This window comes from Cervus elaphus, chromosome 12 (genome assembly GCF_910594005.1).
Source record: "Cervus elaphus chromosome 12, mCerEla1.1, whole genome shotgun sequence".
Lineage (NCBI taxonomy): Eukaryota > Metazoa > Chordata > Mammalia > Artiodactyla > Cervidae > Cervus > Cervus elaphus.
The window spans coordinates 36,495,170-36,516,118 of NC_057826.1; the positions used below are offsets into that span (position 1 = coordinate 36,495,170).

Here is a 20,949-nt window from a genome sequence, read left to right on the forward strand (position 1 = left end):
GGGTGTGAGAGATGGAAGAGGAGTCAGTGGGGTGGTGGGCTAGGTGTGGGAGCAGGGGGAGAAGGGAGAGGCATAAATCTGCACCACCTTAAGCTGTTGATGGGAGTGGGAAGAGAGGACCATGGGCATAATCCCGAAAGGGCTCACTCCTGAATGGGACTCTGTTTTCACTCTGCCCCTGTGGCTCCTAGGACAGCTTCAGGGCAGGGTGCTGATTCTGGTACGAAGGCTGAGGATGGGCTGGCAAAATGGGGGTGCTAGGTGGGCCTGACCCCACTGACTGGGGGGTCGTTGGCTCTGAGCAGGAATGCTCAGCTCCTGTTGGCCATCCCTGGTGCCCCTATCTGCTTTCCAGTGGGCAGCATCCCGCTGAGGCCGGCAGGCCCTCTGGGCAGGCTGCTCCCACCTGCATGTCGCAGCCAGTGCTGCCAGCCCTGCTGCCTAGGCACATTCACGGGCACCTCCCAGTTACCAAGGAGAAGCCCAAACTTGACAATGAAAACACTTTGGACAAAGGGTTGGTAAGGGGTGGGGAGGTCAAGGCTTAGACTTGCCCGTAATGGCTTCTGAGTGTTTTAAAGCTTGAAGGGAAGGGGCTGGGGGTCTCGATACACGGCTCAGGGGCCCTCTGCTGGCCCTACCGCGCCCTCCCCAATTGCTGGCAGGCTACCACGTGCTGTCGGACCTGGTGAGCGTGGAAAAGTCTGGCTGCCCAGCCGAGTTCCTCAACATCCACATCCCGCCCGGAGATCCCGTGTTCGACCGCGACCGGAGCGGGGACGTGGTCCTGCCCTTCCAGAGGAGTCGCTGGGACCCCGAGACCGGACAGAGCCCCAGCAACCCCCGGGACCTGGTGAGCGCGGCAGGCGGGGATGGGGGGCTGGCGGGACCCGAGGCAACCGCGCCGCACCCACGACACCCGCGGGCCCTCAGCCCTCCCGGACCCGCCTGGCCGCCCGACCCCCGGCTCAGCCTCCCGCCGTCCCCGCAGACCAACGAGGTGACCGGCTGGCTGGACGGCAGCGCCATCTATGGATCCTCGCACTCCTGGAGCGACGAGCTGCGGAGCTTCTCCGGGGGGCAGCTGGCGTCGGGGCCCGACCCCGCCTTCCCGCGGGCCGCGCAGGCCCCGCTGCTCATGTGGACACCGCCGGATCCCACCACGGGCCGCCGCGGGCCGCGGGGGCTGTACGGTGAGGCGGCGGGGGCCCGAGGAGGTGCGGGCGGGGGCCGGCGAGGGCCGCCCGGTGGTCCAGCCCGCGCTCATCTCCTCCCTGCGTTCCTGCGGCGCGTGCAGCCTTTGGGGCCGAGCGAGGGAACCGCGAGCCCTTCCTGCAGGCGCTGGGTCTGCTCTGGTTCCGTTATCACAACCTGTGGGCGCAGAGGCTGGCCCGCCGGCATCCGCTCTGGGGGGACGAGGAGCTGTTTCAGCACGCGCGCAAGAGGGTCATCGCCACCTACCAGGTGGGTCCCCCACGGCCTGGTCCCCGGGAGACTCCAGAGCCCTCGGTCCTGGACGACCCCGCCAGAAACCACCCCCCCTCTCCAGAGAGCTGCCGTCTAGGAAAAGCCCCTGAGGGTGATAAGCAGGCAAAGCGCTACTCACGCAGGAGGTTTTCCAGTCATTATCATTTCGCAGCCCGCTCCCCACCCGCTTGCCCTGGTTGCTTGTGGGGAACAGGAACCTCCGCACCTCTTCTGTCTGAGAGTCTCTCCCGTGACTGCCCTTGCCTGGTCCTCATCTCCCACCTAAGCCTTCCTTGAGCTCAGATCTCTCGTGGCCTGGCTGTTACAGCGCTGGCCTCCCCTTTCCCCTCTCTTGACCCTCAGAACATCGCCATGTATGAGTGGCTGCCCAGCTTCCTGCGGAAAATGCCCCCGGAATATGCAGGTGAGGGGATGGGGAGGGAGGAAGGGAGAACTTGCTGGAACTTTTTTGGTGGGGGCGGGGGGAAGTTGGGTGATTTAAAGGCTCAATCTTACCAATCCTATCTCCTCTCCACTCCTACCAGGATACCGCCCTTTCCTGGACCCCAGCATCTCCCCGGAGTTTCTGGCTGCCTCTGAGCAGTTCTTCTCCACCATGGTGCCCCCTGGCGTCTACATGAGGTGAGGGAGGGGCTCAGATGTTTGTGTGTAGAGGGATGGAGGTGCATATTGAGAAAAATCTACCCTCAGGACTGGTTTATCAATCTGAAGTATGCCCATTCCCCAAGGAAGAGTGAATAGGGAAGGAAAGAAGGACAATTGTTTTAAAAAATACATCACTGTGTGTGTGTGTGTGTGTTTAATATTTATTTGGCCATGCCAGGTCTTAGTTGCGGCAGTTGGGATCTTCAGTCTTCATTGCAGCATACACAGGATATTTTAGTTCCACACGTGGGATCTAGTTCTCAGACCAGGGCTCAAACCCAGGCCCCCTGCATTATGAGCACAGAGTCTTAGCCGCTGGACCACTAGGGGAGTTCCAATCACTGTGGTTTTTAAGTACCTTAATGTTCACTTTTTTGCAACTGGTGTAGATATCAATCCCCCCAATTAAAGATCAGTTAATTGAGGTTCAGAGGGTGAATCACAAAGCCCCCAGGTCTGCACCTCAGGTGTTGACACTACACTAGGGGCATTCTTAGCTATAAGAACAGAACATGGGGCTTATAAGCCTTTGGAGGGTATTACAATAAAAATGTGTGAGAGCTGAAGAAAAGAGAAAAGTGTTGGCTCCAAAATAATGAGAGGGAAACTTTAAAAACATGCACATATTAAGTTAAAAGTATATAAAACAAAGCATGGCAGTCTATTTTTTTTCCAGCTGCATTATAATTTAAAACAATTCATGGATTAGATTTTTTTACTCTAGAACAATTTCTGGATATGGCTGATGATGGCTAAGAAATTGTAGTACTTGAGTTATCCATAGACAAGAAATTTCAAAAAAATGATTAATAATCCCTTTTATATGTTTTAATTTACATACATAAATATAAATATATATAAAAAATGTTGCCCACCATCCAGTTCCACAAGGAACCACTTGTGGAATTAACCACTGCGGCTATCTTCCAACAGTATACCCTGAAAAAGAATTTGGGACCAAAAAAAGGATAAGGCACTCTGTGCATTGGAAAAACAGACTCCTTAGATAGCTAGAGATATCTCAGAAAAAATATTTTTAATGACCCCAGATTCTTCTATCTTCCAATACATAGAAAAACACAAAAACCATTAACCAGGATAACTGATCTTCATGACTAGCAGTAACCTTCTACAGAGATGGGTGTTTGCACCCATTCTCTAGCCAACATCATATATATACACTAGCTTCTCTCCCAGCCTTTTTGGAGTAGTCCTCTCAGAGCTACTCAGAGACTGTTTCCTGGACTATAGTCCTCAGTAAGTTCCCTGAATAAAATCGGAACTCACATCTCTTATGTTGTGCATTTTTTTTCAGTTGACAGTTTATCTGTAACTGTATCTATACCCATATCCATATCTTTATCTGTTGAGAGAGAGTTGGAGAGAGTGAAACATGGCAAAATATGGGATACAGTTTTAGAAATTTGCTTTAATGTGGGGAGAGGGAGCATCCAAAAATCAGATTGTTCAGAACATGACCACACACCACCTTAAGGAAGCAATGACCTAGGTCCTTGGCTCTAGCTTTGGAGACCAAAGCTGATGCCTGCCTGACATTAGGACTTCATAGTCTCAGTCACCACTAACCTGCTCCTTTCATTTCAGAAATGCCAGCTGCCACTTCCAGGGGGTCATCAATAGGAACTCAAGTGTCCCCAGAGCTCTCCGGGTCTGCAACAGCTACTGGAGCCGAGAGGTCAGGATTGAGGGCGTGTGTGTGTGTGTGTGTGTGTGTGTGTGTGTGTGTGTGTCTGAGGGTGTGTGGTAAAGGTGGGCAGTAGACTGAGGTAGCCAGCTGGGATGGGCTGGGGTGAAGGAGGCAGCCCGGGGCACCTCAACCTTCTCCTCTACCAATGTCTGAGATGACCAGGTAGCTGTGCACCGTCAAATGTCAGTCTCCTCCCCCACCTCAGGGCAGTGTGAGACACGGGCGTGGGGGCTGTGCTGATGTGGCTCTGCATGGGTCACTTCTTCCTAGGTTTTCCTTCTCCCCTGTAGGCACTGGAGTACCCCAGCCATCCCTTCCCCCAAGGAAACTTCCCAGTTAGACACACCTGGGCAGTGTGTGAATGTGTATGTGTGAGCAGGGCAAGGTGGAGGGAGGAATTCTGAGAGATGAACAGGAATCATCTGTCCAGGTCACTAGGGGTAAGGAGCATTAACCATTCATTTAAAGCAAAATGAGATACTCCATGTAGTGTGTTCATAGAGGGCAGGTAAGAGGAAAGAGGGAAGAGGAAAACAGAGTCATAGATCTGGGCTGAAAGAGAAGTCAGTGTCCTGCTAATAAATCCTGCTAATAAAAACAGTGTCCTGCTTTGTATTATTTTACATATTTTATTAATAAGGCCCTTTTATTAAGGGCAAGACACTGAGTTCAGACAGGTCCTGTCACACAACTGGTTGCTAACAGAGCAAGGGCCAAGACCTAGACCTAGTGCCTTTGGCAACTGTACCATCAAGTTTCCTAAGACAGAGGTAAAGGTTTAGGTCCCTTGTGCTTGTGGAGACCTGTGTCCTAGCAGCATGCACTCTGGGTGGATGGGGACATTGTTCATCCTGAGTGGGGAACCAAGCTGTAGAGGAAGAATGACCCCCCAGTTTGGGAGCAAACAGCAGGACTGGGTGGGCCCAGGACCCAAAGTGTGGGGTTGAGGGAACCTGACTGCCCAACCTCTGGCCTCTTTAGCCACACCTCTCCCCTCTCCCCACCCCTAAAGCACCCCAACCTACAAAGAGCTGAAGATGTGGATGCGCTACTGCTGGGCATGGCCTCCCAGATCGCTGAGCGAGAGGACCATGTGGTGGTGGAAGACGTGCAAGGTGAGGCTGAGGCTGAGGCTGTCCCTGCAGGCTATGCAGCCCTGGCCCCTGGGAAGAAGTTCAGTGGGAGCTCCAGAATCGGGCAGGGAGGCATGCCGGTTGGGGGGCGACGAGGGATGGGGAACCTACACTGTCTCATTGCTGATGGAGCTTCTGACCTGCACACCACAGCTCCCTCTCTGTGGGTATGGCTGGGGTCCCAGGGCTGGTGGGAACCTGGGCATGAGGTCCAGGAACTCCCTCAGACTCTTCGGTATCTCATCCCCAGATTTCTGGCCTGGGCCACTGAAGTTTTCCCGCACAGACTACCTGGCCAGTTGCCTGCTCCGGGGCCGGGATCTGGGCCTGCCCTCTTACACCAAGGCCAGGGCAACCCTGGGCCTGCCTCCAGTTACCAGATGGCAGGACATCAACCCAGCCCTCTCCCGGAGTGATAGCACTGTGAGGAGGGGTTGGGCCCCTGGTGGTGGGGCCGGGGGGGAGGTCCAGGGCATACTGGATTGAGACACAGAAGACAGACAGCAAGACACAGGCCCCAGAGGCAAGCACCTGGTGGGCAGGGCAGAGCTCACCCAGGCCGCTTTTCGCAGGATCACACGCCAGGATGGAAGTTACCAGACCAGCAGGATCAGGTTTAGACTGCGATTGTGCAGATCCAGCAATGTTTAGAGAGCATCTGTTGCACTTAATAGGGTTCATCTCATTTACTCTTCCCAAGAACTCCCTGAATGAGCTTAGGAGGTCCTTAACTCAAGAACAAACTGTACTTTTGTATGCCAGTATTCAAGCTGCTTTTGGAGAGTCAGCTGTCACACTCTGAGCTATCACCTGGGCAAACAGCATGGCCTGCCAGCCAGCAGACCAGTTCTGGCTGCCTTACGTTTTGGGCACAGCACTGCTTCTACAGTTGTGTTCAGTCACTTCAGTCGTGTCTGACTCTTTGCAACCCCATCGACCATAGCCAGTCAGGCTCCTCTGTCCATGAGGTTTTCCCAACAAGAATACTGGAGTGGGTTTCCATACCTCTTCCAGGGGATCTTCCTGACCCAGGGATTGAATCCTCATCTCCTGCCTCTCCTGCATACTTTACCTCTGAGCCACTGGGGAAGCTAGCAGTCAATAATTATTTTATTGCTTTTGCCCTCACTATTTTATAAAATTATTGGAAAGTGGAGAATTGAAAGGTTATAAAGAAGTGATATGTCCATGAGGCTTGAAACCTTTATAAAATCAACATGTAGATAGGAATCACCAGTTATGCCAAAGGCAGCAAATCCTTAACTTCAGTTGGGCCTCATTGGAATTAAGCTGGTCCAGTGCTCAGATGGTAAAGAATCTGTCTGCAGTGCAGGAGACTTGGGTTCAATCCCTGGGTTGGGAAGATCCCCCTGGAAGAGAGCATGGCAACCCACTCTAGTATTCTTGCCTGGAGAATCCCATGGACAGAGAAGCCTGGCGGGCTACAGTCCATGGGGTCTCAAAGGGTCAGACCCTACTGAGAGACTAAGAACAGCATAGCACACAGTGATTATTTACATTGTGGAGAAAAGAACTACAGTAAAAGTCAGGTGAACGACACTGTTCGTATACTGTCTCTAAAAGGCAATGGATATGAAGGGATTCGATTTTCCAGACTTTTTTTTAACCTGTAAAGATTAGAAGCTTTTTCTGACTTATCATTCAACCATTCAACTTTCGTGCTGATTTGGCCCTTCAACTGTCATACCTTTTCAAGAACAAGTCACCTAGGAGACTGCCTGCCTGTTTTGTTTTAACTTGATAAATAAGCAGCTGAGTCTGTGAGAGAATTCTCATAAATGAGTCAACTTATAGAAAGCATTCAGAGCAGTGCCCAGCGCATAATGAGTGACTTATCATCACTGTCACTTTTTTGTGATGATCCCTGGGGCTGATCTCTGGGAGCCAGCTCTTGGTTGGAGGGCAGGTACTCAATCTTTGCACTCACTCCTCTCCCTTCTTGGCTCCAGGTGCTGGAGGCCACGGCGGCCCTGTACAATCAGGACCTATCCCGGCTGGAGCTACTCCCTGGGGGGCTCCTGGAGAGCCACGGGGACCCTGGACCCCTCTTCAGCACCATCGTCCTTGATCAGTTTGTGCGACTGCGGGATGGCGACCGCTACTGGTTTGAGAACAGCAAGAATGGGTAAGGCCTGCTTGGATCCCACCTCAGACTCTACCTCAGCCTGGATCCCAGACCCTCTGCCCATGAATGGCCCCCATGGGCCCTTGACTCCCAGCTGACCCACCACTCCCTCCCCAACGCTTTGTGTCTTTTCCTTCATCTGGGTTCCTGGGCCTAGAGGCCTGCCTTGCTCACCCATCTCAACAGCTCCCCACCTCTCCCACTCCCAGGCTGTTCTCTGAAAAAGAGATTGCAGAGATCAGAAACACTTCCCTACGGGATGTCCTAGTAGCTGTCACCAAGGTGGACCCTGGGGCCCTGCAGCCCAGTGTCTTTTTCTGGCATGCTGGTGAGTGGCCTGGGGCGCTTTGTGGGGTTTGGGATCTGGTGCCTCAGCCCTCCCCAGCTGGGGGCTTGGTTCAGGGTGACTGGGTAGTAGACTCCATGTGGGGAGTGTCCCTGCTTCTACCCCTGAAGACTTGGATTCTGGGGCCCCCGGTGGTCACATACAGCTATGTAGGATCCCTTCTGTAAAACCCCAGCAGGTACCCAAGCGAGGGTAGTACTGAGATGCAGAGAGACCTGGTGAGGAGGCTCACATTTGGCCAGGATGGTTATAGCATTGTGGGGGTCAAGCTATCCTTTGTTGTTGTTGCGTTGCTAAGTTGTGTCCAACTCTTTGCAACCCCATGGAGGTTGCAGCACACCAGGCTCCTTTGTCTTTCATTACCTGCTGGAGTTTGCTCAAATTCATGTCCACTGAGTCAGTGATGCCATCCAAGCATCTCATCCTCTGCCACTCCCTTCTCCTTTTGCCTTCAATCTTTCCCAGCATCAGGGTCTTTTCCAATGAGTTGGCTCTTCGCATCAGGTGGCCAAGGATATCCTAACCCCACTGCAGTGATGAGGGAAGGGCTGTGTGTGTGTGTGTGTGTATGTGCGTGTATTATGTGCGTGTGGGGGAGAGACAGGTTGAGGTTCATTTTTTATCCACATGTTACCCAAGTAGGCAGATGCCACATCCTTGGTACAATGGCAGGGGTAAGAAGCCCCCTCCCCTCTGCTTCCCAGAACTCTTTCTGCCACCCTAACTTCCTCGGTGATCCTGTCCTAGAGCATGTGGGCCAGCACCCCCAGGCCTGTACATTCCTCTGTCTTCCCAGGAGACCCCTGCCCACAGCCAGGACAGCTCAGCACCGAAGGCCTGCCAGCCTGTGCTCCCCCCATCATGCGGGACTATTTTGAAGGCAGTGGATTTGGCTTCGGGGTCACCATTGGGACTCTGTGCTGCTTCCCCTTGGGTAAAAGTGAAGGGCAGGGTGGGGCTGGGTGAGAGGTGTCAGCTGGGGGTGGGGTCAGATGTATTTATGATAACCAACAAATGCAGAGTACTGTTCCTCCGAGGAGATGAAAACATCAGAGCAGGCAGGACGTGAGAAGTATTAAAGCAACACATAAGTCAGCTCCAGGGGGAATTGTCTTCCTGTTCTTCTGGGGTCCCTCGCAGGGCCCAGATTGGTTCAGGAGCCATGGGCAACCCACAATCCACAGCAATTTACAGGAGCCTCGGCGTGGGAAACTGTCAGAAGCAAATGCCTGCCTGAGGAGCAGGGCTGGGATGTAGCTGCTGGGGCAATGGCTTGGGCAACTTAGTCTTTGACTAAGTGTGTTGATCGACCAGCAGCCTAGTAGAGTGGGTCCAGTCTCTGGCACAAGGACCAGTTTCTAGCTGGGAAGGGACCCGAGTGGTAGAAGCAGACAAGGGTAGGCAGGCACCTTAGATGCTCCACAAAACTTCCCATGGAATGCAGAGCACCTCCCTCCCGGGGCACTTCATAATTTGAGACAACTGAATGGGTTACCTAGGAGGTGAGGACAGCAGGGGTTCTTGCCAAGGAAAGAAACCTGGGAAAGAAGTCACTGATCTCCCCAGACCTCTACCTTCCTCTGAGCATCCTACTGCTTCTGCCTCTCAGTGAGCCTGCTCAGTGCCTGGATCGTTGCCCAGCTCCGGAGGAGAAATTTAAAGAGGCTTCAGGGCCAAGACCGCCAGAGCATCATGTGTGAGAAGCTCGTGGGGGGCATAAAAGGTAGGCCTGGGGCTGGCCAGGGTTGGGGAGGGGAGGTCATGACTCCAGGCTACAGCCCCTGCCTCTCTCAGCAGCCTAGGGCAAAGACCTTTTCTAGGCCTCTGGACAGGCTGGGTCAGGCAGGAAGTGTCACTGGGGCATTAGGCAGGAATCAGATCAGGAGTCCTCCATCTTCCTTAGCTCCTCCCGATGGTCCCCACAAAAAACAGAATGTGATAGACTCACAGGGAGGAGTCATGGGACCCTGCCTACATTTCACAGGCTCATTGTGATGCACAAATTCCCGAGAACTGCTGCTTTGCAGTGTCTCACAACTGGAATTTCAAGCAACGAAGAAGTCATTAAGGAAGGTCTAGAATCACATTCACTGAGGATTAGAATCTTGGTTCCACCCCTATGGGCTATTGGACTTCAGGCAAATTTTAATCTATCTAATCCTATTTTTTTCTCATCTGTAACATGATAATAACAATAGCACTAACCTCATAGATTTGTGAACATTAAATAAAATAGTTCACACAAAGCACTGGGTACGGTGTTGGACACATAGTCAACACCCAGGACATGGTAGTTATGCTGCTCATGGACTAGAGGCGCAACTGTTGGGAGGGGATGACTGCCAGTATGCAGGACAGGACATGGAGCTCAGAGGCCTTGATCTAACTCCAGCCCTGAGCCGGCCCTCTTCCTCCCCAAGGCAGCAGGGGGTAGGGGGTGGGGAGGAAGCCCCCAGCTGACCCAGCCTCATCTCTCTCCAGCAATGGAATGGCAGGGCCACAAGGAGCCCTGCCGGCCTGTGCTGGTCCACCTGCAGCCCGGGCAGATCCACGTGGTGGACGGCAGGCTCTCTGTGCTCCGCACAGTCCAGCTACGGCCCCCACAGCAGGTCAACCTCATCCTGTCCAGCAACCACGGACACCGTGCCCTGCTGCTCAAGATCCCCAAGGAGTATGACCTGGTATGGCCCAGCTGGCCCCTGGCTCTTTGTCCGCAGCCTAAGCCATGGGGGGAGCCAGGTGGAGGGAAGGGGCCCCAAACCAGGCAGGGTTTCTAGCTCCTAGTCCCTGGATGGAGTGCTGGATAGTGAGATAAACTGGAACATGTCTGTGCTGCTCTGAGTCTTCTGGATGCCACAGTCTCCATTGTCCCTTTTGCTCCTGCAGACTCAGTCTGCCCTCTCCCTTTCTACGAATGCCTGGCAGGCCCTAGCTGAGTGTCCTTAGAAGAAGCTGGGCCCTCTTTCCTGTCCCTGGCTGCAGGATCTGATGAATTAGAGCTTTGGAGGGGAGCTCAGTCAGGTGCTGGTCTTTGGCTCTGACTCTGTCCAGCTTCTGGGTCTCTCCATCCTCTGCCCTTCCTGCCTTCCCATCCCTTCTCCAGTATGGAGTAGAGAGGAAGCATAACTTTGCACATGTGCCTTTGCATGCTACCTCTGCACCTGCAAGCATGCTACTTAACTCCACGAAGCCCAGGATTAACAATATCTCTTTGGCCGGGGTGATTTTTCCAGTGCCCCCCCTCCTGCCCCTCCAAAAAAAAACAAGATTCACATAAACCTTCTGGCCTCACAAGGCTTTGACACGTGGTTGCTCTCTGATGTTTCCTTCATAGGTGCTGCTGTTTGACTTGGAGGAAGAGCGGCAGGTGATGGTGGAGAGCCTGCGAGGCGCTCTGAAGGAGAGCGGGCTGAACTTCCAGGAGTGGGAGCTGCGAGAGCAGGAGTTGATGAGGGCCGCAGTGACACGGGAGCAGCGGAGCCACCTCCTGGAGATCTTTTTCAGGCACCTTTTCTCCCAGGTGTGTATGTGGAATCGGTTCTGTCCACATGCGTCTGCCTGTAGTGGTGCCCTTACCTGTGTGAGGCCAGGGGGTGACACCAGGGAAGGTTAGAAGCCCCAGGTTCTTAGCTAACAATCAACTTTGCTGTGATTTTGGCCAAGTTACCTGACCTTGCTATAAGGAGATGTTCCTGCCCCCTTCCCAAGCCCATTCTCGTCTGTAAGACTCCAGGGAGGCAATGGCCAGGAAGGGGGTTATCTGAATGTGTCACTTCTTATTTCACTCCTCACAGCTAACCACTTTTCTGCCCTCATGCAGCTCATCCTGTCCCAATGGCTGCAGGAACTTAGGGTGAGATGAGCAGTATGGGGGCAGTGAGGGTCCTTGGTCATGCGTCCTTGGGGGAGCACAGCTGTCAGAGGCCTCGATGGGACATTAGTGTCCACCTTGCAGATTTTTTAGTCTATTGGGAGGATGTGGGTAAACAAGATAGGAAGAGAATTGCAAGGACTTCAGTCCCTATCTGGTATGGAAATACAGGCAGCCTGGGAGCAGAATAGTGGAGAGGAGAAGCTTGGGAGATGAAGGATAAATACAGCATGGGCCCCCACCAGTGGAGTTTATCATCCCCCCAGGAAGATGGTGTGAGCACAGGAAGAAAGATAATTGGGAAGAATGACAGTGACAAAAGAGATCCAGGAAGTAAGTGGTCTAGGAGTTCAGAAAAGGTAGCAAGGCTTCAGGCCGACATAAGGTAGTCTTGGTGGAGGTGAGATTTGGCAAGCATGCAAGTTGGAAAAATTTTGTCTCAGAAGAAAGCAGCATGAAGGGCTGAGCAGAGATGCCTAGTAGAGGGGCAGAAAATGAAGGAGAAGGAGCAGGGCTGGCTGGCTGGGGAGAGGATTTATGAAGGAAGGTACCATCTAATGGTCATTCATCACATGCCAGGCACATGGCATGTCATTCACTCCTCCAAGCTGAACCTGAGTGTGCAGGAGAGTGGAGGGACCCCTCACTGGGGTGACTCATTGCCAGGACCTGGGCACCTCCTCTCAGCTTAGGACCCAAAGTGATCTGGGAACTCACTGTGCTGGGAACTGTTGAGGGTGTGTTACTGTATTCTGGGGGTAGCTGCCAACCCTTTCTATCTGCTCAGTGCTTTCAAAACATTTTTCACACAACCTCTCATTGACCCTGTGAGATAAGAAAGACAGGTGAGGAAATGAATGCCAGACAGCTGAATAGACTTACCTGAGGTCACGCAGTGTGAGTGGGTGGCAGAGTAGGGAACATGAACCCCGGTCTCTTGTCTCCAGCCCCAGGCTCTTTCTACCACAGCACCTTGCTTGAAGCAATGAGGTTTAGCTCATGAAATCACAGCCGGCTGGACCTGGAGGCCCCCAGTAGACAGGCTGGGAGGACAGGTGCAGTGGCCTGCTTCCCTCACGGTCTGTCCTTATGATCAGGCAGTCCTGGGGAGGGTGGGCTGAAGATGGCCTGCCATGAGAATTCCCCTTGCCTCCGCCCAACGTGTTCTCAGCCCAGCTGAAGATGTTCTCAGTTAAAACTCCTTTGGAGATAAGAGACACCTGCTCAAGCTAGCACTGACAGAGGGTCAGTGACTCTGAGGACATAGTGGTGTCTCAGGAAGTCCAAAGGGAAGACTGTGATCTGGCCTGAAAGGGACCAGGAAAGGGAAAGCTGTCATCAAACAAGGCCACTTCTGTCTCAGGCTGCCTCCATTTTCTCCATGCCCCTGCTTCCTTTTATTTATTTATTTGGCTGTGCCAGGTCTTAGTTGTGGCATGCTGGGGCTTTACTTGTGGCATGTGGGATCTAATTCCCCGACCACGGATCGAACCCAGGCCCCCTGCACAGAGTCTTAGCCGCTGGACCACCAGGGAAGTCCACCCCCCACCCCCCACTTCCTCCTGTCTCTATGTCTCTGAGCACATGAAGGAGCAGTGTGGTTGTTTTCTTACACTCAGGTCAAGACTGTTCTGGGACCTCCCAGTCTCAATTCCAGACCTTCTGCTTGGGTCAAGTGTACATCCCTGGTCCAATCAGCTAATACAGAGGCCCAGGGACCACTCACAGGGCTGATGGGCTAGTACTTAGCGGTGGGGGTGCTGAGCAGCCACCTTAAAAGGTGGCACCAAAAGCCTGCACTGGCCTTCAAGTCAAGGAAGCCTTGTCTTTTTCTCTCCCCTCTCTGCTGCTGCCCAAGTACAGGTGCTGGACATCGACCAGGCAGACGCAGGTACCCTGCCCCTGGACTCATCGCAGAAGGTGCGGGAGGCCCTGACGTGTGAGCTGAGCCGGGCCGAGTTCGCCGAGTCCCTGGGCCTCAAGCCCCAAGACATGTTTGTGGAGTCCATGTTTTCTCTGGCCGACAAAGACGGCAATGGCTACCTGTCCTTCCGGGAGTTCCTCGACATCCTGGTGGTCTTCATGAAAGGTGAGGGAGGGGGGAGTGATTACCTAGACAGGAGGAGATGAGAAGAGCTGCAGACTGAGGCTGGAGTGCCGCTGACCTGTTAAGTGACGGGGAAGCACTGCGGCCAGGTCTCCAGTCGTGGCAGACACCTGGGAATGCCCGGGTAGGGGTCAGGAAGCAGAGCAAACCCTGGCTGCGTCCAGCAGTGGGTCGATCCAGTGTGAGGCTCCTCCTGGCCAGCCTGGGGTGTAGGCAGGTGGGCCGAGGCTCTCACAGGGTCCTTCTTCTCCCAGGCTCCCCCGAGGAGAAGTCTCGCCTTATGTTCCGCATGTATGACTTTGATGGGAATGGCCTCATTTCCAAGGACGAGTTCATCAGAATGCTGAGGTTGGTGCTGCAGGAGAGCTGGGAGAGTGGGCCAGAGCAGGGACTGTGGGGGAGAGAGGGGGGATATGAAGGAGGGAGCAGGAGGTAAACAGCAGATATAGAGGCCATATAGCCAGAGACTGCTGTAACTAGGAGAGGGCTTGGGATTTAGTCAGTCGGGGCCCTTCCATATTGGCTCAGCTCTGAAGGTCTGTTGGGATGGCCTTGCATCTAAGATGCAGGCTGCTTGTTGGGGCCTGATGGCCTCCCTCCCCCCGGCCCCAGGTCCTTCATCGAGATCTCCAACAACTGCCTGACCAAGACCCAGCTGACCGAGGTGGTGGAGTCCATGTTCCGGGAGTCAGGCTTCCAGGACAAGCAGGAGCTGACGTGGGAGGACTTCCACTTCATGCTTCGGGACCACGACAGCGAGCTCCGCTTCACACAGCTGTGTGTCAAAGGTGGGGCAGCGGGCTGGGCATGGCTGACTCAGTAGGCACAGCAGTCACCTGCCTAGGGCCCACATGCTTTGAGGTGCCATGGAACTGTTTATATTTCTTTTAAAGTGAGAAGAATTGATATAATAATGATGATAAACATGTAATGTATCCATCCTGGATTATATTCTTCTTTATACCAACATAATTATTAAAATATAATATTTTAATGCAGAAAGGTAGTAGTGCCCATGGCCCAGAAAAGTCATAGTGCAGCCCTGCTGGTGGGGTGGGCAGGGTCAGGATAGGGTGGGGGATGGCAGGTGGAATTCTGCTTTCCTGTCAAAGGCCCCAGTGCCTGGTGCCCACGTCAGGAGGGAAGACGTGTCTCCTTGTACCTGGTCATACCCATCTCAGCTGGGGTGTCTGATGGTGGCAGTGGGCTGCTCTGGTTTTATTTGCCACCTTACCCCTTGGAGGAGTGCTTATTAAATGTTTGCTAAGTATATGGAGTCCCACTCTATTTTTTTCCCTCCCCCTGACTACCTGCCCCACCTATGTCTGACTCAGGTGAGTAGGGGCTAGAGTCAGGGTGAAGAGGGGCCAGGTAGCAGGCAGAGGGACTGCCTGTGGCCTCCTCTGGGCTGTTACAGAGTCTTCACAGCCTGGAATTCTCACTGGGACATGTTGAGACCAAACCCAGTCCCTCCCAGTATTATGAGAATTTGGGGGGCTGAGCAGCCCAGAAGGGGTGAGGGGTGAATTGTATAAAACACAGCTGGGCCTCTGGTCAGGGCTTCTGGTCCCCAGGGCGAGAGGGGGGTGTTGGTAGAACACAGACCCAGCACTCCTGATTCTGCAATTTCTCACCTTTCCCAGACAGGCACCTGGGCCTGAGGGGAAAGCAGGGATAGGTGCCAGGAAGTGAGCCTAGACCAGAGTCCTGGGACATCCAGGCCCTGGTGTGGAGGGGAGGACCAGGCTTGGGGATTAAGTTGAGTGTTAACACTGAGTACTATTTTGCTTGGTTTTTAATTGTTGTTGTGCTTTGCTGTTTCCTCTGTATTTCACTCGGAAACATCATGAACCCACAGGAAAGGTGTAAAAATGATACAAGGAGCATCATTTGCCCTTTGCCCTTCACCTACATTTGCCATTTGTTACCATTTTCCAACATCTGTTGTTTGCTGAACCATCTGAGAGAACAGACATCTATTCTTTGTTTTAAAACACTCATTTCATTAAATTCAGTTTAATCACTTTGGCCTCTGGGCTGTAGACCAGGGTAATCTTCAAGACTGGTTTTGCACTTGAAAGTGACCTGGACGTTCCCAGGCCTCCTGTGAGAACCTGGATTTGCAGCTCAGTCCTGCCCTGCCCCTCAGCGCTGGCAGCTTCTGGAAGGGTTCCTCCCAACCCCTAACATTTTATTACGAGCACTTTCAAACACAGAAAAGGGGAAAGAATTTTATAGTCATCTCCCATACATGTACTACCCAGAGTCTACACTTAACTCCTGGGAGTTTTTAAGCCAGAGGGTCTTTAGCAGGGTTTTGTGGCTGAGTAGTCTTAGCAGACTTCCCTGGTGGCTCAGACGGTGAAGCGTCTGCCTACAATGCGGGAGACCCAGGTTCGGTCCCTGGGTGGGAAGATCCCCCTGGGGAAGGAAATGGCAGCCCACTCCAGTATTCTTGCCTGGAAAATCCCATGGACGGAGAAGCCTGGTAGGCTACAGTCCATGGGGTCGCAAAGAGTCGGACACGACTGAGCAACTGAACTGAACTGAACTGAAGTCTTAGCAGGCAGGTTGTGTACAGTTCCTGAACCCTAGCCCACAAGCCTTATACCAGTCTCAGGTGGGGGACTGAAACTGGACACATACTCAGGGGAGCCTGCCTGGCCCCCTTGGTTTCAAACCCTCTCCCTAACCCCTCATGGCTGAGTCTAGCTCCCACTGGGATCACGGGCTGAGGCTGGCTCACCCAGAGGCAGTGTACTGGCCAGGGACCCTCTACAGTGTCCGGACATGGGGTGGGTGGTGTGCATCTGAGATAGGTCCTCCTGGGCCCTGGACCCTGAGCTTCTAGCTAGCCTGGCTCTGCATTGCAGGGGTGGAGGTACCTGAAGTCATCAAGGACCTCTGCCGGCGAGCCTCCTACATCAGCCAGGAGAAGCTCTGGTAAGCCCTTATCTGGGGATGTTGGAGGGAGAGCTGGGGTCAGGGAGGTGCTTTTTATTTCCCCAGAATGTCTGGGATCAGAACCTTCACTAGCCCAAGTAGTGCTTTCATGCAAATTAGAAAAGGGCAGAGAAAGCCCTGTGAGAGGGGCAGCAGAGAATCAGGTGGCTCAGGGGGCCAAGGTCCCATCCTAATCTGCATTCCTGTCCTAGTCCCTCTCCCAGAGTGAGTGCTCGCTGTCCCCGAAAGGACACTGACATCGGGGTGGAGCTGACACCACGGAGACTGCAGTGCCCCAACGACACAGACCCTCCCCAGGAGATTCGCCGGAGGTTTGGCAAGAAGTACGCTTGCTCCTTCCCTTTAGCCCAAACAGTTCACCCATTCCTTTGGCACGCACACATTGGTTATTCTACGCCAGGCACTGTGCTGGCATTGAGGGTGTGGGCAAGATGAACAGTCCTTGCCCAAGAATGTCACAGTCTGCTGAGATAGTCTGGTACAGTGATAGTCACAGTGTCCCACTGATGAATGCTATAATAGTGGTAAGAACAGAAGGCTTCAGAACTCAAGGAAGTGGTCACCTATGCGTGGGAGGTAGGGAAGGCTTCCTGGAGGAAGAGTCCATTAAGCCTCCAGTAAAGGATGAGAATAGAGCTAGTGGGAATTGAGAGCTACGGACTGGAAGAAGAGAGTGACAGAGTGACCATTTGCAAGGGCGTCCCCTCACTGACAGCCCGCTTGAGGAGGGTGGTAATTAGGAGCCTTTGAGGTCTACACCCTACTTTGTCTTGAATGACTTGATGCTCCTTTCTCCCCTCTGGAGACCGGGTCCATATTAGCATCGGGTCCTTAGCCGAGAACCAAGACTTCCTGTCTCCCAGGGTGACATCGTTCCAGCCCCTGCTGTTCACCGAGGCTCACCGAGAGAAGTTTCAACGTAGCCGTCGTCACCAGACGGTGCAGCAGTTCAAGCGCTTCGTTGAGAACTACCGGCGCCACATAGGCTGCCTGGCGGTGTTCTACGCGATTGCAGGGGGCCTGTTCCTGGAGAGAGCCTACTGTGAGTGACAGCCGTGGAGGGACGGGGCTTAGAATAAGCCACAGCCCGGGGAGTGGGGCCTAAGCGAGTGACGGACAGCCCCGGGGCGGGGCGGCAATGAGTGACAGCCCTGGGGGCGGGGCCTCAGGAGAGCCAAGTGCCGGCTCAAATAGAGCTTGTGGCAGGCAGTGGTGGCCGCGGGCCGGGGCCTGCGCTGCGCTCCGCTCCGCTCACCCGCCAGGGCCCTCTGCAGACTACGCCTTTGCGGCTCACCACAAGGGCATCACGGACATCACCCGTGTGGGCATCATCCTGTCGCGCGGCACAGCGGCCAGCATCTCCTTCATGTTCTCCTACATCCTGCTCACCATGTGCCGCAACCTCATCACCTTCCTGCGAGAGACCTTCCTCAACCGCTACGTGCCCTTCGACGCCGCCGTGGACTTCCATCGCCTCATTGCTTCTACTGCCATCGTCCTCACAGGCAGGGCCTGGGAGTCTCAGGGATCTTCTCCACCTCCTCCGCCCCTTGCAGGCTGCCCCTCCTCTGAGAGCCCCCCTCTTCTCCACCCACGTGTAACGTGAGCCTGAGTCTTAGATGTTCTTCTCATAGGATGTCGGTGGCTCCCTCGGTGGTGTGAAGTAAGCCCAGGAGTCCCTCACTGCCCCAGGCTGTCAAGTTCACTTCACCACTTCCCACTGACAAGTTACTCACACCCCAAAATGAGTGCACTTAATAGTGTGTGATCTCCCCCAACTTTTATGTTTTAAAACATAATTCTGCAAAAGAAACCAAAGGAATGAACTTTTTAAAAAAACATTTATTTTTATTCATTTGGCTGCATAGAGTCTTAGTTGTGGCATGTGGGATCTAGTTCCCTGACCAGGGATCGAACCCAGCCCCCCTGTATCAGGAGCGCAGAGTCTTAGCCACTGGACCACCAGGGAATTCCCAGGAATGAACTTCTAAGAGTATAATTTCAGACCCGTGGGGTTGTTTTCACGGATAATGGGTATGTGAGGCAGGGGAGGAACAGGAGGCTGATTAGAAAACAGAAGTCCAGATCCCCAGGGTCCTTCTTCAGGCCCCCAGCTCTGGCTGGCTGGAGTCCTCCTGCTAGGGTTGAATGCATTGAGCACCCACAGTGGGCTGGCCCCAGGCTCACCCCTACCCTGTCTGGTCTTCCTCAGTCTTACACAGTGCAGGCCACGTGGTGAACGTGTACCTCTTCTCCATCAGCCCTCTCAGCGTCCTCTCCTGCCTCTTTCCGGGCCTCTTCCATGACAATGGGTGAGAGAGAGAAAGAGAGAGAGTGTGTGTGTGGCCTGGCCTAGGGGTGAAGAGGGTGAAATTCTTTGCAAAAATTCTCTTGGCTCAGAAAAAAGAAAAGAAATTTTCTTGGCTCAGGAGTGGGTCCCCCTCCAGGTTATAGCACAGACAATGATCATCCTGAGCCCAGAATCCCAAGTTGCAGAAAGGGAGACTGGTGGCTGGTTTGGGGTGCCTCCTCTGGAGAGTCCTTTCTGGAAGTCCCAGATGTCTCCTCACTTGCTTTCCCTTCCCCACAGATCCGAGTTCCCCCAGAAGTATTACTGGTGGTTCTTCCAGACTGTGCCAGGTGAGAGCCCTCTCGCTGCGTGTGTTTCTGGGCCTGGCTCTGAGTGCCGGGCTCTGGGTTCTGTCTGCCACAGGCAGCCCAGTCACTCGGCTTGGTGCTCCTGGCCTTGATGGTGAGCCAGGCTATGTCCTTGCCCTGAGCGCTTTTCTGGGCTGGGGGACTGCATTCCAGGCCTTCTCTCAAGAGCTTAGCTGAGCTCCTCCCCCAGTTCTGAGCTAGTTACTCCCTCTGAGGGACAGCAGTGTATCCCCTCCACCCGAACATACACACCTACCATGACAGTGACTTTGAGGAATGCTGTCCTCAGCTATGTGAGGGAGGGGCTGGGCTCTTCATTCAGTTCAGTTCAGTCGCTCAGTCGTGTCCGACTCTTTGCGACCCCATGAATCGCAGCACGTCAGGCCTCCCTGTCCATCACCAACTCCCGGAGTTTACTCTTCATAGAGCCTGGCAAATACCCCTCCCCCTCCATTCTGTAGTCTTGACAAGAGCCATTTAGGGCATATTCCTCACTGCCCATAATCACCCATTTTAGAGCTATTAGCTGTAAATCTATTCAAATGCTTCTTGAAGCTATTTATATTTTAAGTCTGTTCCCTCCTTGGGGTAACGCATCTTCTACACTCCTTTCTGTAAAACACAGCATGTTTTTTTTTTAATTTTCTTTAAACCCTAAAACGATCTGCTTTGAACTTCAGAGAGTGCTTGCTGATCCTGCACACTGGGATTTAATGGATCAAGCCGTGTTTATGCTCTCCTCTCCATTCAGGACTTATAGGCTTTGGCTAGATCCCTTCTTAACCTCTGCTTTTCCACCCTACAGGGCTCTAATCTTCCTCACTTCTGCCTCCTCCTCCTTGATCACTTGAGGGACATTCTCTGGAATGGCTCCAGTGTTGCCTAGGATCCCCTGTGAGAGGAGGGGTCTCCCACCAGGTCTGGGTGGGTGGGACTCAGGGGGGCTCTGGTGATGAACAGTGATGGTGTGGTCCCACTTACTGTGTCAGTGCTCATGCTCTGTGATGTGGCTGCCAGGTAGAGTGCTACCTGGACCCTGACCAAGCCTCGACTCCCCAAGGGTAGGGCCTACAGCATCCGGAGTTCTATCCAGAGGACTCAGAGTAGCTGCCCTGTCCATTCATCCATTCAGTACACATTTTCCGAAGGCCTGTGGGGTGCCAGGCCTTACACTAGGCACCCGAGTGCAGTGGTGAACTACCCTAGCCTGGGCCCTGTTCTTGTGGACCTGAGAGTCAAGAAAGTGACAGATATGAAACAAATAATGACACAGGTGCTTGAGACATACTAGTCGTAACAGGGGCTATGAAGGACAAGCAGGGTCTGGTGAAAAGTGAAAGGCACCTGTGATCAGTGGTATTGGGGAGAGGAAGAGGGAAGGATGGTGGGTTTCTATCATTCGCCTAGAGCTGTGGAGTGGAGAGAAGACCCTAGTAGCCTCAGAACAGCCCATTTTGTGAGGCCCTGCTCCTCTGCCCTCACCTCATGTTCATTTTGCAGGTCTCACGGGAGTCATGCTGCTCCTGATTCTCTCCATCATGTACATCTTCGCCTCCCACCACTTCCGGCGCTGCAGCTTCCGGGGCTTCTGGCTGACCCATCACCTCTACATCCTGCTCTATGTGCTGGTGAGAGGTTTTGGCTATGAACCAGGCCAGCGGAATCTGGGTGGATGTTCCCAGGGAGGCAGCGATGGCCGAGACATCCACCTTAAAAGATAGAGATTATAGTATGGGGCGCTCAGGTAGACTGACCCAACTTGCAGCACTCGGAAGGCTGACTCCCTGGCATGCATTTTGCAGTAGCAGCCTTACCAGGCTGGTCTACATTCCTTCCAGACACCCCCACATCATTTCTGCCCAGCCAGTCTTTCCCCTCTTTGG

The 20,949-nt window shown here is 53.6% G+C and overlaps 1 protein-coding gene across 2 annotated transcripts in view; it reads left to right on the forward strand.

Annotated features, from left to right (window-relative positions):
* The window catches only part of DUOX1 (dual oxidase 1), a 33,036-nt gene that overhangs the window by 4,611 nt on the left and 7,476 nt on the right, over positions 1-20,949 (forward strand). For both annotated transcript variants that reach the window (XR_006343983.1, XM_043920037.1), the window contains exons 5-28: positions 666-853; positions 992-1,193; positions 1,298-1,464; positions 1,831-1,891; positions 2,013-2,109; positions 3,739-3,829; positions 4,854-4,956; positions 5,225-5,397; positions 6,945-7,120; positions 7,330-7,448; positions 8,263-8,400; positions 9,076-9,189; positions 9,948-10,147; positions 10,801-10,986; positions 13,201-13,426; positions 13,699-13,792; positions 14,057-14,232; positions 16,318-16,387; positions 16,600-16,731; positions 17,272-17,450; positions 17,683-17,913; positions 18,621-18,720; positions 18,999-19,048; positions 20,567-20,694. Coding sequence is in view for 1 of the 2 variants with exons in the window: in XM_043920037.1 (XP_043775972.1) it covers positions 666-853; positions 992-1,193; positions 1,298-1,464; positions 1,831-1,891; positions 2,013-2,109; positions 3,739-3,829; positions 4,854-4,956; positions 5,225-5,397; positions 6,945-7,120; positions 7,330-7,448; positions 8,263-8,400; positions 9,076-9,189; positions 9,948-10,147; positions 10,801-10,986; positions 13,201-13,426; positions 13,699-13,792; positions 14,057-14,232; positions 16,318-16,387; positions 16,600-16,731; positions 17,272-17,450; positions 17,683-17,913; positions 18,621-18,720; positions 18,999-19,048; positions 20,567-20,694 (3,401 nt within the window). In the remaining variant the exon portion in view is untranslated. The remainder of the gene's footprint in view (positions 1-665; positions 854-991; positions 1,194-1,297; positions 1,465-1,830; positions 1,892-2,012; positions 2,110-3,738; positions 3,830-4,853; positions 4,957-5,224; positions 5,398-6,944; positions 7,121-7,329; positions 7,449-8,262; positions 8,401-9,075; positions 9,190-9,947; positions 10,148-10,800; positions 10,987-13,200; positions 13,427-13,698; positions 13,793-14,056; positions 14,233-16,317; positions 16,388-16,599; positions 16,732-17,271; positions 17,451-17,682; positions 17,914-18,620; positions 18,721-18,998; positions 19,049-20,566; positions 20,695-20,949) is intronic.